At 33.4% G+C, this 16,597-nt stretch overlaps 1 protein-coding gene across 12 annotated transcripts in view; it reads right to left on the bottom strand.

Annotated features, from left to right (window-relative positions):
• The window catches only part of LOC106789650 (Down syndrome cell adhesion molecule-like protein Dscam2), a 148,042-nt gene that overhangs the window by 29,459 nt on the left and 101,986 nt on the right, over window positions 1-16,597 (bottom strand). For all 12 annotated transcript variants that reach the window (XM_014754052.1, XM_014754051.1, XM_014754050.1 and 9 more), the window contains 2 exons: window positions 9,289-9,614; window positions 264-513 (listed from right to left, as the gene is read on the bottom strand). In XM_014754052.1, the coding sequence (XP_014609538.1) occupies window positions 264-513; window positions 9,289-9,614 (576 nt within the window). The remainder of the gene's footprint in view (window positions 1-263; window positions 514-9,288; window positions 9,615-16,597) is intronic.

Raw genomic sequence — 16,597 nt, forward strand, 5'->3', positions numbered from 1 at the left:
AAATAGAGACGAAACGTTCAACGGATAAATATAGTGTTCATCTTAATTAAACCCGTCCAAAAAACAACTTCCCTAAGAATAAACTTAGTAATAATATTAATAAATTTTGGATAAGAAAGAAAAAAAAAAAAAATCTTGATTATATTAACATAAAATTTAAATTATAACGAATATAAAACAACGACATACCTATAATTGTATTTCAATTCGAAATAAAAAAAATCAATTTGTAATAAATATAGAAATAATTGATTTGAACTTACCGCCTAAACGTAATTCGGCAGTGGCCTGTACCATTTCATAATCATTTTTAGCGAAGCATTGATACATTCCTTTGTCGTCCCTAACGATCGCGGATATGTGCAAGATCGAGCCACCATTTTCGGTGATTTTCGTTCTACCGGATGAACCTTCCCTCACAGGAAGTCCGTCCTTTGCCCAAGAAATTACCGGAACTGGTCTACCGGTTACGGAACACTGAAATTCCGCATCCTTTCCGAGATCAACGGTGACCTGTAACAGATAACACAAACTGGGGTTTTAAAGGTTGAAATATTCGAATTTATCGTTTGAAAATTATTATACGAGGGGTTGGAAATGAAAAGAAAACGGAACAAAATCAAACAAAATTCTTTAAAGTCTCTTATAATTTCTTTTAAACAAAAAAAGAAAAAAAAAAAGGAATAAAATCAAACAAAATTCTTTTCCCCCTTATAATTTCTCTACGCATTTATCGTTTCTATTCAATAATAAATAAAATTGTTTTACTATAAAATTGATATACCATTTGTTCGTAAATATTTTTTAGAAAATAAAGAACATTTTCTTTTTCCCTTTCTTTTTTTTTTTTGGTGTTTATTTTCCAATGAAAAACGATCAAACGAGTAATGATAAAGACAATAGGAATGAAGATAGAGTTTGAGAAAGTTTTACAGGAAACACGTTTAATATCTTGAAACAACAATAACAATGATAAAATACCATTGTAGTGGAGTCGATAGGATGCTGCAGAACAAACAGTAAAAGGATATAGAAGTAACGAGATAAAAAGACTATTGAAAATTATTCGAGATAGAAAAAGATGGAGTAGTAGAGAGAAGAAAAAACGGGCAAATAAACGAACTAAAGGAAATAAATAAAGAAAAAAAAGAATGAAATAAAAAAGAGTATGCCAACTGTTTGACTATAGTCGACGTTTGATTACTGGCCTGGAAGGGCCAGTCGGAGTACAACATTTTTAGATATAATCCCACGTAAAGCAGGAATGTCTCACAAAGCGTAAAGAATTTATCCTTTTTTTTCTCTCCTTCCTTTCGAAAGAGAGAGAGAGAGAGAGAGGGTATATACAGTACCAGCAAAAAGTTTGATATAGTTCATTGATTTTCGATCAAAATCAAATATACAGTCGAATAATTTTTCAAGCCAACGTTGGTTGTTTGTACGAGCGTAAACTGAAGTCTTTTATATCGAGGACGAAGAAGGGGTGGAGAGCAGAGGGTGATTTTTATTAACTTTAAGTTTAACAAAAAAAAAAAAGGAAGAGGAAATAAAATTGTGTTTCGTTCGAAATGATTACAACTCGTTTGATTAAATTTTAATAATCAATCTTTATAATTATCTATTTTAATAATTAAATTTAACAAATTATTCGAGAGACACACACGCACACACACACACAAGTTATATAAATAGATATTTCTAATTATTGTTGTGAATATAAATAGATGGATAGAATACACTGGACGATGATGACGATGATCGAAAACTTTTCAAGTATTTCCTCTCTCTCTGGAAAATTAGAGAATTGTTTCGAACCAGATAATGGAGAGAAAGAGAGAGAGAAAGAGAGAGAGAAAGAGAGAGAGAAAGAGAGAGTGAGAGAGAGAGAGAGAGAGAGAACTACTCTCATCCACAATTATGTACAAGTATCATCTCGAATCGTAATACGACTAACCACGTAAACCAAACGATTCAACCTATGCTAAAACACATGTGTACATAGATATATATATATAAGTGATCAGGTGCAACAAGATTGAACGTATCTTCCCCACTTTCCCCTTATCTGCCATTCTAATGCTCCTCTGTATGCAACCGAGGAGACAAACGGTTCTCCTTAATAATGCACAAAACCGATTTACGGATCAAAGGACTGGTATACGGTAAAACAGGATCTGATTAATCTGTTCTGATCGATATATCGAAATACCATTGGTACGATCAAAGCCTACAATCATGTTAAATGTTCATCTTTTCTTTTTTTTTATTTCTATCTTTCTCTTAACTGAAATTCTATTAACTATTTCCTATCCCATTCTCATTTTCATTTTCATTCTCATTCTCTTTCTTTTTCTCTAAACTGTGGTTTAATAATTTATCAAATAATTTCAATGATCAATTATAAATATTTAATGATGTGTTAATAATAATGTTAAAATATGTTTGTTTAATCTATTGAGAAATAATTTTGTTTTATTCATTTCTTATTCCTCTTTTTTGAGATTTGTCATAAAAAGAAACAAGGGTTGCTATTTATACGTGAATTTATTTCGAAAAATATTTTCCGCTATCTTAAAAACTCTTCTCGACGAAGTTTTACCGTAAAAAAAAGAAAAAAAAAACAAAACCAATAAAAAGAAAAAAGAAAAAAAAGGGGATAAGACTTCGGCAAGTAAACAGATTAAACTACTATTGATAGAGAAAAAATAAAAAAAACAGAAAAAAAGAAAAGGAGAGAATGAACAGATGGATTGGGAAGGTCGGGGATTTAAATTCAAATATTTCGAATCAATTTGCATCGGGCACACGATTAATCGAGCTACTTTGAGTACTTTTAACTTTCGTCGAAATGGAAAGAAGAATTAAAAAAAAAAAAAGAAAAAAGGAAAAAAGAAGAAAAAAACAAGAAATAGAAAATAGAAACGAGGGACGGCGAATAAAATAAAACGAGAGAAAAGTTGACGATGAAGGGAAAGAAAGGATGGTGGTAGTGGTGGTGAGGAGGAGGAGGAGATGGTGGAGGTGGGGAAAAGGAGTAGTGGTATGAAAAAAATATTCAACCGAGTCGTTCCTCGGAGTCGAACGCTTTCCATTAAATATTGTTAAGAGGATTGTACCTTACTCCATACCTTTGTTCCCTGATTCTATAGGAAAGTTTCTTTTTTGCATAAATGCTCCAGGTAGGAGCCGGTTTGATTCGAATATTCTTTGACAGAACCTTCGATAAGAATAAAAAGAAAATATGTATATATATATATATATGTATATGAAATGACTGAGATAGTCTCTTTTAAATAGGGTGGAATTTAAAGTAAGTTTCGTACGGAAAAAGAAAAGAATAAAAAAAAGAAAAGAAAAAAAGAAAGACAAAATAAATAAAAAAGAAATGCAAGAAACGGGAAGATAGAAGGGGTTTGCTATTATCTTTCGTTGATTTTTAATTTTGCCATTCTTTTTTCTTCTCCTACCTGTTTCTATTTTTTTTTTTAATTTCTGTTTACATATATTCTCATTAAGGGAGTATATTAAATACGTAAATGAGAAAGTGTGTAATTTAAAATACTTTACGTTCGAGTTGATAACGAAACTTTTTTCCCGCGTATTCTTATGTTGATTGTTCTTTTTTTTTTTTTTTTTTTTTTAATTTAAAAATTTTTTTTACCCCCTCTTTTTTTTTTTTTTTTTTTTTTTTTTTTTTGGTAAATGTAACGATACAATGAAATAAAATGCAATATCTCGCGCGCAAGTCAATATTAATTATAATTTAAATAGTAAAATAATATGAGAGAATAAAGAGAAAGAGTATTTTATAAAAATTACACCAGGTATATGTTATATACATAAGCTCAAGTATCTCGTTACTGTTACGGAAGAATGTTCTCTACTTTAAAACAATTCGTAAGAATCAAATTAGTCGAATATTTGTGGTGTACTGAATATAGAGAGAATAATGCTTCTAAAAAAGTCACCCCCAGTATATATATGGTAACCATAAACCGAACGTTTCGCGTTCTTCCCGCGAAATAATTTACTTGAAAATAACTCGTCAAATGAAATTACTCGAATATTTGTTCTATCGAAATTTTATGCTATATACTTTTATTAAAGTATACACCCGTGGTGTATAGTAAAAATATGCAAAAAAAAAAAAAAAAGAAAAAGGAAAAAAAATAAAACACTTTTTCGAGAATACTCTCATTTTATTTTAAATTAATTAATTTTGAAACGAGAGAGAGAGACGAATCAATATATTTCAATAATTCATTTAATTTGCATTTCAATTTATATATTAATTTTATATGAATTTGTTAAATATAGTAAAAGATATTACAAAAAAATTACAATAAATACTTGCAAATTGTATATTTTATTTCCGTATAGATAAAGAAAAAATTATAAAAAAAAAAAAACCACATCTACCTTTAAAAGGACACCCATACAGGTACAGCCCTGACACGTTGACCCATTGACCTACATATTTTCATGATAAAAACAGGTGACCGCTATCCGGCATAAGGATAACGCGCGACCTAGATTTTTGATTAGAAAAAAAAAACAAAACAAAACAAAGAATGAAAGAAAAATAAACGCACAACTTTTTATTCGTATATGGTAAAACAGTGACCTACATTTATCGCGTATATAAACACGTGACCACACTTTTGCGATATATACAATACATTACTGAAAGGGAAGAACAACCACGTGACCGGCGTGACCATATACGGTAAGATACGTTGACCCACATTCATCAAAGAAAATCGTAAACGCTATTGGATAGTAGGATGGGGGGGGGGAGCGGTTGATTCATATATTCGGTCATTGATGAAAACACGAGAAGTTTGCACTAGGGTATATTTAAAAGAACGAATATCTTTCGAAATATCAAAATCGTAGAAAGACGACAGTAGTGGGGGGGTGTCATTTTAAAGCCAAGGATTTATTTTAAATTATGATACTGAATGATAAATTTTTCTTTATACCGTGGGGGTGAGTGGGAGGGAGGGATATGAAATATTGAAACCGGTAAAGTTAGTTCGTGATGATAACTTTTGCATTTATTGTCAAAGAAAAAGCTGTCATGTGTAGCTGAACAGATGCATCCCTTGAACGATTTAGGATTCATGACATCGGGATAATGTATCCCCCGCAGATACCAGAATATTCTTATCGAGTATTTTCTACGTTAAACTTTACACCCCCTTCCCCACCCCATCCCACCCCTTCTGCTAGTATTACCATACTTTACTCGTCTTTAAGTATTCCGGTTATATCGTGGCGAAAGGCGAAAGCTCTTGGCATCGAATTTTCAAATATTCACCATACCTTCGGAATCTGTTTGCTACCTTGGAAAGACATAACCGCGGTGAGAAGAAACCCATCCCCCCCCGTCCCAACCCCTTTATGTTTACCCCGTTTTATGTTTGCAGAATCAACCCAGACGTGCACTTGTTGGGTGCACATCGACACTACAAGCATCACGTTTTACGTATACATCGAAAACCGATACATGATAACGAGATGAAATCAAACATGGACTTTCAAACATAGACACTCTTGCTTTTTTTTTTCTTTTTTTATTCTCCTTTCACATAATATTTATATTATTCTAGGATAAATAAATATATTAAAGAATCGTGTATAATACGAGAAAGAAAAAGTTTGATTTCTTATTTTTAATATTCATAATAATTTGTTCTATTTTTCTTTTTAAACAGCATTGAAGCCGTATTTAGACTATTTTTTGTTTATAGTTTAAGTACTGATCATTAATTTCAAATATTGATTAATTTTGTGTAATATATTATAAAACAATATTTAAATCATTTATAATTCATATTCTCGATACTCAAACAAACGATTTATCTTTCCTTCGATGATAGAAAATCTTATAAAATCAATCATATTCTATTATAGAAAACAATAAATAAATATAAATATATATATATATATATATATAAATCAAGTATCGCGTAGGAATTTTATCGCGTTCTCGCAAATGGCACTAGCTAGTATTTTCCTTCGATAAAGTTTTGAACTTGAGTTTGACGCATTAATGGAACGAAATTGCGGCAACGAATGGCAGCCAATATATGAGAGAATCCGAGCGTTATAAGCGTTTCCTTGCTGATGACTGCAAAAGTTATGCGAAAGGCTTCCGGTGAATGAATGCTATTTCATTTCCTCTTTCTCCACTCTTTCGCTTGGTCCATTTACCAATACCTATTCCAAATGTTCTCTCTCTCCCACTCTCACTAACTCTTTTATTTTTTTCTTTTTTATTTCTTTCCTTTTCCTTTATTTTCCTTTCCTTTCTTTTTCACACTCTTTTATATCCAGAAGGCTGTCCTCACCAGATGGAAGAATACCAAACGTTTTCCTCGCTTTCGTAGGACAGCGACACTTCTTTTCCAACATTTTCTAGTTGGCGACTCTCGATCGACCAACCAACCAACCAACCAACCAACCAACCCTTCTTCCTTTTCTTTTCTTCCTTCCTTATTTCTTTTATTCATTCTTCTTTTACCTTACCATTTTCTTTTTCTTTCTCTCTCTAAATAGAACAGTCCTATACATTTATTACACATCTTTCATGATTTAAGAATCACCCTGTATGTAATTTTAACTATTTATATTGATTGTTAAATTTAAGAAAGAACAAAAAATTCAATCAAATTAAATAATAAAAAATAAAGATATCTCAACGTTCGTACAATTCTTTTCTTTATTTCATCATCATTATTATTGATCTTCTATCGGCATGTGTTTTTCATTTCAAGTCACGTAATAATATTTTCTATCAAATTGACGTACCTATACCTGTTTAAATCCGACAAAGATAGAACAACGAAAGCTAATCCAGAAATTCCCAAACGTGATACCAATAATAATAATAATAATAATAATAATAATACTCTAACAACGATACTAATTAGTACATCGTTGTTAATAAAGATGTAAATTATAATCCGAGAAAATAATCATTAATTAGAAAAAATAAAGAATTCGGACAATTGTTAACTGAATCAAATTTAAGCACGAAAATCACCAACTACCATTGAAATTCGTTCGAAATTTCGTTAACGAGTTAACGACTTCTTACTTTTGATCTATTTCATATTCCTTTTTTTTTTGGATAACTATTCCGATAAATTGTTATAAAATGAAAGAGATGATCCGATTACGAACAGTCTAATAATTCGATCGTTTCTATATATATTAATTATTATTATTATTATTATTATTATTATTATTATTATTATTATTATTATTAGTATTCGTATTCAAATTGCACGAAACAGAAAGAGAGAGAAAGATAAAGAGAGAGACAGAGATGGAGATAGAATTGATGGCGTTTTACGTTCGATAAGTTTAACGATGTATTATTAAATGTGCCTCGAGGATATTAATAATAATTATAACGTAACAATAACAATAACAAGAAGCGACATGCAAATTGTTAGCCAATAATTCGTTTCAACCGTTTTCAGAAGATTTGCTATAATGTTATACGTAACGTTATCTCTTTCTCTCTCTCTCTCTCTCTCTCTCTCTCTCTCTCTCTCTTACTCTTTCTTTCTCTTTCTTTCTTTCTCTATCTATATGTTGAACCTCATCGTTCCATAACAAGAGATCGATTTACAAAGCCATTATGCTACATAGCTACGTGCACCGTTAACCCGTTACGGGATGAGTAACTTAATTAAGGTACGGCTGGTAACGCATTGGCGTCAGCATTATGAAAACGTGCGTTTCTCTCCTTGATCGTTGAAAATTTACTCATCCAATATTCTAGTTTCACATAGTTACCTAACTCTTAACCCCAATTTTCTATTTATTTTAGATAACAATTAATTAACGTTCAATCATATACACACACATTACCCGTTTTATATGTAATATACTTATTTATATTTCAGAGCGTATTACGAATAATTAGATCTTTTTTCTTTTTTTTTTTTTTTTCTAATGAAAATTTTTCCACGAGATTTTTCCATTAATCGAAAAAAATATTCACGAAGTGCACTGTTGTGCAACATTTAAATGTAGAGGTTTCCTCTTGTCGTACGTTTCGCTTTTCTTTTTTACGATTCTGAGTGCATTTTCCGTTTAATGAAAAAGTATTGGTGTAAGAAAAATATAAAAAAAAATATAAGCACATTAGTAATAGTAGGTAATTATGTTACGTATTTTATCTCATCATAATATATTTTATATATTTTAAATAAGAGATATTATTTTTCAATGAAATTTTGTCTAGACAATTATTGTTTGTAAATAATTATTTCTAAAGTAAAGATAGAAAGTAAAGTCGTGATTTTAAGACAGGATAATCAAATAGGGGGTTGAATACTGTAAAATTGGCATGGCGGAGCAAGACGTGGGGGGGGTCAGAAAGAGTGAATGCATCTTTAGGATGTTCGTTACACGCTTGAAGTATTATTTGGAACAGATATTCGAGGTTTTCTCACGACTGTTGTTATCCCTTGACGGTATTTAACCAGTTGCGATCCTCGATTATCCGCGTCGACTAGAATTAGTCGACGTTAGTCGAGCAGTCGAGCTGAATTTATTCGGCTGAGCTGCACGTTACCTCGATATAATGTCGAATTCTCTTCTCTTCTCTTCTCTTCTCTTCTCTTCTCCTCTCTCACTCTTGTTCTTCAGTGAGAGGAAACATCCGAGCAAGAGAACGTCTCGACGGTTTAACAAAGTCAAAGTGCAACGAACCGTGGCACCTTGCATCGGGCTTCAAACTTGCTTGTTCCCATCCCGAGAAACACGAATTTCAGCTTGCTAACAAGAGCGAGAGAGAGAGAGAGAGAGAGAGAGAGAGAGAGAGAGACAGAGAGAGAGATAGAAGAAAAAGGATAATCATCATCCTAAATTCGATGTAACAAATTTTTGCAAATTTCATGCATATACATTTAATAATTCTATTAAAAAATAACATAATATATATTTTAACACTAGTTTTACCAGGTATTTTGATATGCCTATTTCTACCAAAACCAGTCGAAATGATTGGTCTTTAAAAACAAGTGTTCAGTGAAGTAAAAATAGCAATAGATAAAAATATATTTATTACAAATATATATATATATATAAAATAATATAAAGTTCATAAAACTGAATTTTACATTACAAAAAGAAAATGTTACATGCAGTAGGAATTTTAAATTGAAATTGCAAGACCAGTCATTTTGACTGGTCTGGTAAATTTAATGTTAAACAAAAAATCTATTGTTAAATATATATAATCGTATAGTAAAGGAGAATGATTTTTACCTGTTGAGGAGTCAGATGAATTGAAATACTGCTGATGATTGAAACCTCAAGCTCGACTCTCTCCGAACCAGCGGTATTGTTTGCATGACAGACATATCGTCCAGCATCCTCTGGTCTAGCAGCTTGAAGTATCAAAACCCCGGCTCTAGCATGAATTCTCTCAGAGTTGAAGATCATTGCCGTGCCAGAGACGGACTCGCGAAACCAAAGATACGTTGGTGGTGGTATCCCTTGGGATATACAGGACAGAACGATCGTTTCACCCGTTCTAATTGGTGCTGGACTGACACGTTCGTTGAATCTCGGTGGTACTGGATTTCTATGTTCTACAATCATACAAATCAATATTTTTTATTTTTATTATTAATACGTAATCAATTTCAACAAAATTATTTTCATTTATTGGAGACATTGTTTCATTCGTGCAAATAGGGTTGCATACCTAAAGGGGCGTAGGAAATAGTGAGATTGATAAAAATGGCAAACTTATATGATGTACATTATATTAATATATAAACTCGTTAATAAATTTATTAGAAAGATATTAAGATAATAAATGATGTTCTTAACAGATAATTAAGTTAGAAAATATAAATCATTTTGATGATATTTAACGACGTTAACAGGTTATATTAGTATTGGATACTTCATTTGACCCTCATTTTTCTTCTTTTTCATCGACCAGACCATCTGGTATGAGAACTCACAAGATATATCTCGAATATATATATATTTATCTATCCTCGAATCCCCAGGAAGTCGTTAAGGAACAAATCCCGGTGGACTCGTTTGGTTGAGCAAGGATTATGCGTTTAATTTTGAATGTCGGTAAGCGCGGAAGCGGAACCTGCTTCTTCTGCAAATATCTCTATACATATATCTATATATATATCTGTATGAATAAAGTATCTATTATGTGGTATCAGTATAGAAAAAATATTAAAAAAAATAAATACCATAATTTATTCTCCATCAATAATGATCGTTCTATTATATTTAATATTAACCAAAAGAAAATTGATACATATCTATTTTTCAATTATTTCTCATCTCGTATAGATTGAAATAAATAAAATAAACATAAATGAAAATTCGAAAAAGATATAATAAAAATAGTCAAGTATTTTTTTATGTTAAGATAGAGACGACATATATAAATAGGGTTGCATATTAAACATCTTCGTCCCTTTTTTTTTTAATCTTGCTTACAATTAAACCAAGATTATCATGGGTAAATATTTTAATATACGCGCGTAAACAAATCAAAATAAAATGTTACTCTTTAAAATGAGTGGAACAAAATGAGCGATACAGAATAAGAAAAAAGAAAAAAAGTATAAAAAAAAAAAAAAACAGAATCGTCGTGTAATCCCTTTGGTGACGTTTTAAATGTTTCGATAGAAAAGTCAATGTACTATGTAACAATAACGAAGAGAGAAAGAGAGAGAGAGAGAGAGAGAAAAAGAGAATGATGCGAGATCAATTCTCATGGATATTATTTTCGCAATATCGTTGATAACGTAGGGTCGTTCATAGATCGATATCAAAGTAGAATAGAGAACGTTCAATTTCAATCGTTATTCCGCCCTATGGCGTCCGGACGATAATATAATAATCCGATATTAAAGTGCTCAAGGCTCGTTTGTTACGTAGAATGGGTGGTAAACTCGTGGACGGGCATGACCCAACCCAAAACGGCTTTGGCTTTACTCCTTTATCAATTATAATTTCATCAGTAACGTTATTCGGGGTCAGTCGGGAAAACGAGTTGAGTGTCGATCGACGATCTCCTCACCACCTACACCCGTCCCCCTCCTACCCCCATATCATTCCCAACTACCCCTCGCTCCACCTCTCAACTCTTCACCTTTATTTCTACGATCTTTTTTGATGAAAATCATTTTCTTTTTCTGTCGATTTGTCGTTAAAAAATATTGCGCGAGAAAATAATTACGAAAGGTAAGAAGAAAATATATATATATATANTCGTTAAAAATAAAAACAACTCCTCAAATTTAATATTTTCTTACGAGATTATTAAAATAAGAGTGTCTTTATATATATATATATATATATATATAAAGACACTCTTATTTTAATAATCTCGTAAGAAAATATTAAATTTGAGGAGTTGTTTTTATTTTTAACGATTTGACTAAAAATTTTGTTAATATGTACCATAATACTACTACGACGCGTATCGATAAAATTCGCATTCTCGCTCGAGTGTACCTAAATGTTATCGTAATGTGATGATAATTTTTCGTTGGTAAATAGAAACGACAATTGTTCTAAAAACAAATGAACGATAAAAAATTGGCCTCTCGACAAAAAAGAAAAAGAACAAGGAAAAAAACCGTAAATATATTCCGCTACAAAAGGCCAAAAATTAAACCTGACGAATAAATCTATTTTATTTATATCCGCGAAAATATAAATATCTTTTGGGAGAGATTGATTGGGGTGGAGGAAAGGAGTGAGAAGGGGTTGGGGTGTAGGGGGTAGGGAATCGAGGGGCGAGATACAAACGGCGATTAAAGTTCCACGCGCGGTCGTTGTGAAGTTTTCCGCGTGTTGGAGGAGGAGGAATGGCCAGGAAAGCGGGCAGGAGGAGGTGGAGGAGGAGATAGGGGTGGTGGTGGAGGAGATGGGGGTGGTGGTGGCGCGGATGGTTGAACGGAAACTCGACGGAACACGCGCGGGAAAGCTTTTTACGATGGCGCTATTTTATAATGGCCTCGCTTTGTCTGGACCGCGTTATTATTGTAATTTAAGCTGATGGCGTATTGATCGGCCGCTACCAACCACCTCGCCCCTTGCACCCCCGTCCCCTCTCTCCCTCACTCACTCACTCACTCACTCACTCATTCTCTCTCTCTCTCTCTGTTCCACCCCTTTTCGTAGAAGCATGTACGCGCGCACGTAGAAACATTCAACCTCTCTCTCTCTCTCACTTCCACCCTTTGCCATACATTCGCAATATTCCAGTTTGCCATATTCCTGCAGCCCTAGCAATAGCAACAGAACATCATCAGCATCAGCAGCAACAGCAGTAGCAGTAGCAGCAGCAACAGCAGCAGCGGAACATCAGCAACGCCCCGAATGTTGCCTTCTCTGCTCATAGCCAACAAGCTGAAAACTTTTCACGGCGTTTGCTTTCGATTTATGCATCTCCTCGAAACCCCGCGCAGCACCCCCATCCCATCCCTAACCTACTCTACCCCTTCTCTTATTCCTCCCCCATTTGCCACCTGCCCCTCCTCCTACCATCAGTTTCACCTCCTCCTCGCATCCTCCTCTTCAGAATATCTCCGTCCGGTTTTCATCGCTAAATGCCGAATCTGCTGGCGGTTTATCGAATTAATTCTTCGATACCGACTGGTACCGGTACCGGTATAGGTATAGGTATTGGTATTGGTATTGGTATTGGTATTGGTACCGGTCCTGTTGTCGCTACTATGCCGATCGAAAACGAGCTCGAAAGAGGATTTACGACGCTTCGAAAACGTATCGAAGCTGGTTCGTCCTCTCGATTATGTTTCATCCCATTCTCTCTCTCTATCTCTCTCTTTTTTCCCTTTTTTTGTGCATCCTTCTCTCTCTCTCTCGTCTATCAATCAGTCTATCTATCTAGTTCTATCTGTCTGTTTCTCATTCTCTCTCTCTCTCTCTCTCTCTCTCTCTCTCTTCTCAATCGATGTATCGACAGGTCCGATCAGTCCGAAAAGCCGAAATTAACGCAACGTCACGTGATGTTCATTTCCTAAACATCGATCTTCTATCTCCGAACGTTCCACGATTAAATTCGTCGTTTATTTCTTGTAAAAGATATATATATATATATATATATTTTTTTTGTCTTATTATAGCTTTGTAATATAGCGAGCAGGTATCATTTTCGCAATATAAATTTTTAAATCAAGAGTGGAAGAAGTTTAATTAATAACGAAAGTATCCAAACTCGTGAGAGAAGTGAGTCTTTCTAAGGGCTCTCTTGTTGTGTAATATTTAAGCGTGGCTTGACTATAGAATACGAAAGAGAAAGAAAGAGATAGAGAGAGAGAGAGAGAGAGAAAGCAAGAGAAATAGATATAGAAGAGTAGTATTAGTAGCAGCAGGAGCAGCAGGAGCAGACAGTGCGCTCAAACGAGCATCTTCGTATCCTTTGAACCATCGGTCATTGACTACGTAATCTACAATTTTCCATCATGCAACAAGCCCTCCTCCTCCTTCTCCTCCTCCTTCTCCCTTTCTTGCAACCTCACCTCCTTTTTTAACCCTTCCTCTCGCTTATATTCTGGTTTTACATCCCATAACGCATAAGTGCATGCGAGAGACACAAGCTTCGACGAATTCAACGGGCACGAGAGAAGAATAAAAGGAGAAATGATAGACCAAAAGAGAGTCTGTGTGATAGAAAAAGAGAGAGAGAGAGAGAGAGAGAGAGAGAGAGAGAAAGAAAGGAATAAAGAAAAACAAAATAAAAAAAGAAAAAGAAAAGGGTAGATATCTTTTTCTCTCACTCTCTCTCTCTCTCTCTCTCTCTTTCTTTTTCTATCTCTCTCTATCTTTCTCTGTTTTTATCTTTTTAGTCTCATACAGAACGATGGCCAATTAAACCTTTCGAGGCAACGAGTCCAATTAAGACTCTATTAAATATACACCCATTGTATATATGTGTGCCTGTGTATGAATATGTATATATATATGTGTGTGTATGAGTGATAAAGAGAGATAGAGAGAGAGAGAGAGGGAGAGTGTATCGTCGTCAAAGCGGATTTCAAACGTCGCCGGGCCCTTATCACGTACTTAAACCACGCGGAACAAGGGAACCTCGAAGTTAATGAAGTTCGTCGCTAATTAGCCGTACAATGTTTGTCTCCTTCTTTCTTTTTCTCTCGAAATGGGAAAGAATAAAAGAGAGACAGAAAGAGAAAGAGAAAGAGAGAGAGAGAGAGAGAGTGTGTGCATTAGGTACGAACACGACACAATTCTTTTCTCGTTCCCGCGAGGCCCTTTTTCAGTTGTTGAAGGTCGATTTACAACGCGTTATCTCTCTTTCTCTCATATTTAATTTTTCTTCTTCTTCTTTCTCTCTCTCTCTTCTCTTTTTCCCTTGGTTTTCGTTTATTTCATTTTTTTCTTCTTTTCTTTTCTTTTTTTTTTTCTTTCCGAATTTTAATATAACGAAAAGGAGGATTAATTATAAATAATGATAAATTTAAACAAAACGGACAGATAAAAAACGGTGGGGGGGGAATGAAGATTAGGAGTAAATTACTGCACGTAGTTTGACATCATTAATAGACTATTATTGTCGAGCATATTGCAGATCATTTTGCATCCCTAAATTCTCCATCCCTCTCTCTCTATCTCTCTCTCTCTCTCTTTTCCTCTCTCTTTCTCTAAATATACATGTAAATATGTGTACGTATATCTCTATCTCCCTTTGCGTTGCTGATAAAGCGCATATGTAATTTAATGTCAGCCGCTGATTGCTTCAGAATTCAGGTCACTTCGATGTTACCCCAGTGCGCAAATTGCACGGGCAAAAGGGAACGTTCGCGCATGCGCCATCACACACAAAATGCCACTGATATAATTCACTATAATCGTGGAGCATTGATTTATACTGAACTATATATTTCCATCTCTCTCTCTCTGTTTTTCTGTGTGTGTGTGTGTTTCTCATACCGCGTAACCTCTTTTTCGAAATGTTTGCTCCAGTCAATGACAGCAAGTTGCCCAAGGGTCGTTGCTTCTATCGATGCTTTTGCTTTTTGGCAACATCAAAATTTCATATTAACGCACGTGTTACTACCCACCTATCGAATCTTGATAATTTCTTGAAATATTAAACCATCGTGAAATAGTTTACTTTTTCTTTATATAATGTTTTTATTTTTATAATATATAAATATATTTGATAGTTATCAATTTGATTGTGAAACAAGAACACGACAGTTTTTTTTTTTTAAATAAACAATAAAATCGTATAACTTAATTATCGCATTTGCGTAATATTTTTTCATTATTATTAGAAGCTGAGAAATTAACTATGCCCCTGAACGATGGCAACCCGTGATTCCGAACAATGGCAATCTCGTGCTCCTTAACGAAGGCAAATTGTATAAAATTGCATATCTAAAAGGTTTTAATTAAAAATAAGTGTAGAAGATAATTGTAATTATTTTTAATTTCGGGATATATATAAAAAAAGTATGAAATTTGTAAGGAATTGAAGTGAAGTAAAATTCTAAAAATTTGTATATAATATATATGATGTAAGTGAGAACGGGGATGATATGAAAGTTACTGTGGGCTCACAAAGTGTCGTGATTCGAGATGATGTGAAAATCATAAAGAAGGATGAAGTAACGAAGGGGAAGATTTAGTGTGGTTGAGGAAAAGTGTTAGAGAAGGAGAAATAGAGAAAGGGAGAAAGAGAGAGAGAGAGAGAGAGAGAGAGAGAGAGATGGAGAGCGAGAAAGAGAAAAAGGACGTGTCGCTGCAAGGGATAATTTTAATCCTACAGTTTTGGATGGGATTAATCCGTCTCGTCGTCGTAGTCGTCGTCCTCGTCGTCGTCGTCGTCGTCCTCGTCCTACAGCTCGATTAAATTATCGTCTCTTTCTCTTTATCTCTTCTTTTTTTTCTCCCCACCCATCGAAAAGAATCATTAACCAACCCCCCATTTCTCTTTTTTATTTTTTATATTTTTAAATAACTCTATCACATTTTTTAATCGTTTATTTTTGTATAAAACGAAGATGGCCTATATTAAATGTCATAAATTTTATCTAATTCAAAAAATCATTTAACAATTTAACGTCATTTCAATACTTTTAATTGAATACTCTTAAGCTCAACAAATGACTATAAGTATTAAAAAATTCATATGTAATATTTTTTATATTTATTGTACGTACCTATACAAATAATATAGTACCATAGTATCAGTATCCAATTAAAGATTTTTTTGAAAATAGTATATCGTATTCGACTAAACGTTTCCCCTTCGGATATATCGTCCGCGTTTGAAAAGTATTAAATATATTGAAAGAGTCTAAAGAAAAAAAAAAGAAAAGTAGTTAAATTATTTAATATTAAAAATACGTCGTTTATATTTTTCAAAGTCCGGACAATTTATAACGACGACGTTGTTGAATGTTACGATATTATTTATCGTAGTTGGACGAATCTAAACGCGAGTATACCAAGGTATAGTTAGATAACAGTTTAGGGCTTGCTCGTAACGCAGCTATTAAAGATAAACGACTGCTAGGAAGATTTAATCGTCTGCTACGAA

This window comes from Polistes canadensis, unplaced genomic scaffold (assembly GCF_001313835.1).
Source record: "Polistes canadensis isolate GaletaPanama2010 unplaced genomic scaffold, ASM131383v1 scaffold_195, whole genome shotgun sequence".
Taxonomy (NCBI): Eukaryota; Metazoa; Arthropoda; class Insecta; order Hymenoptera; family Vespidae; genus Polistes; species Polistes canadensis.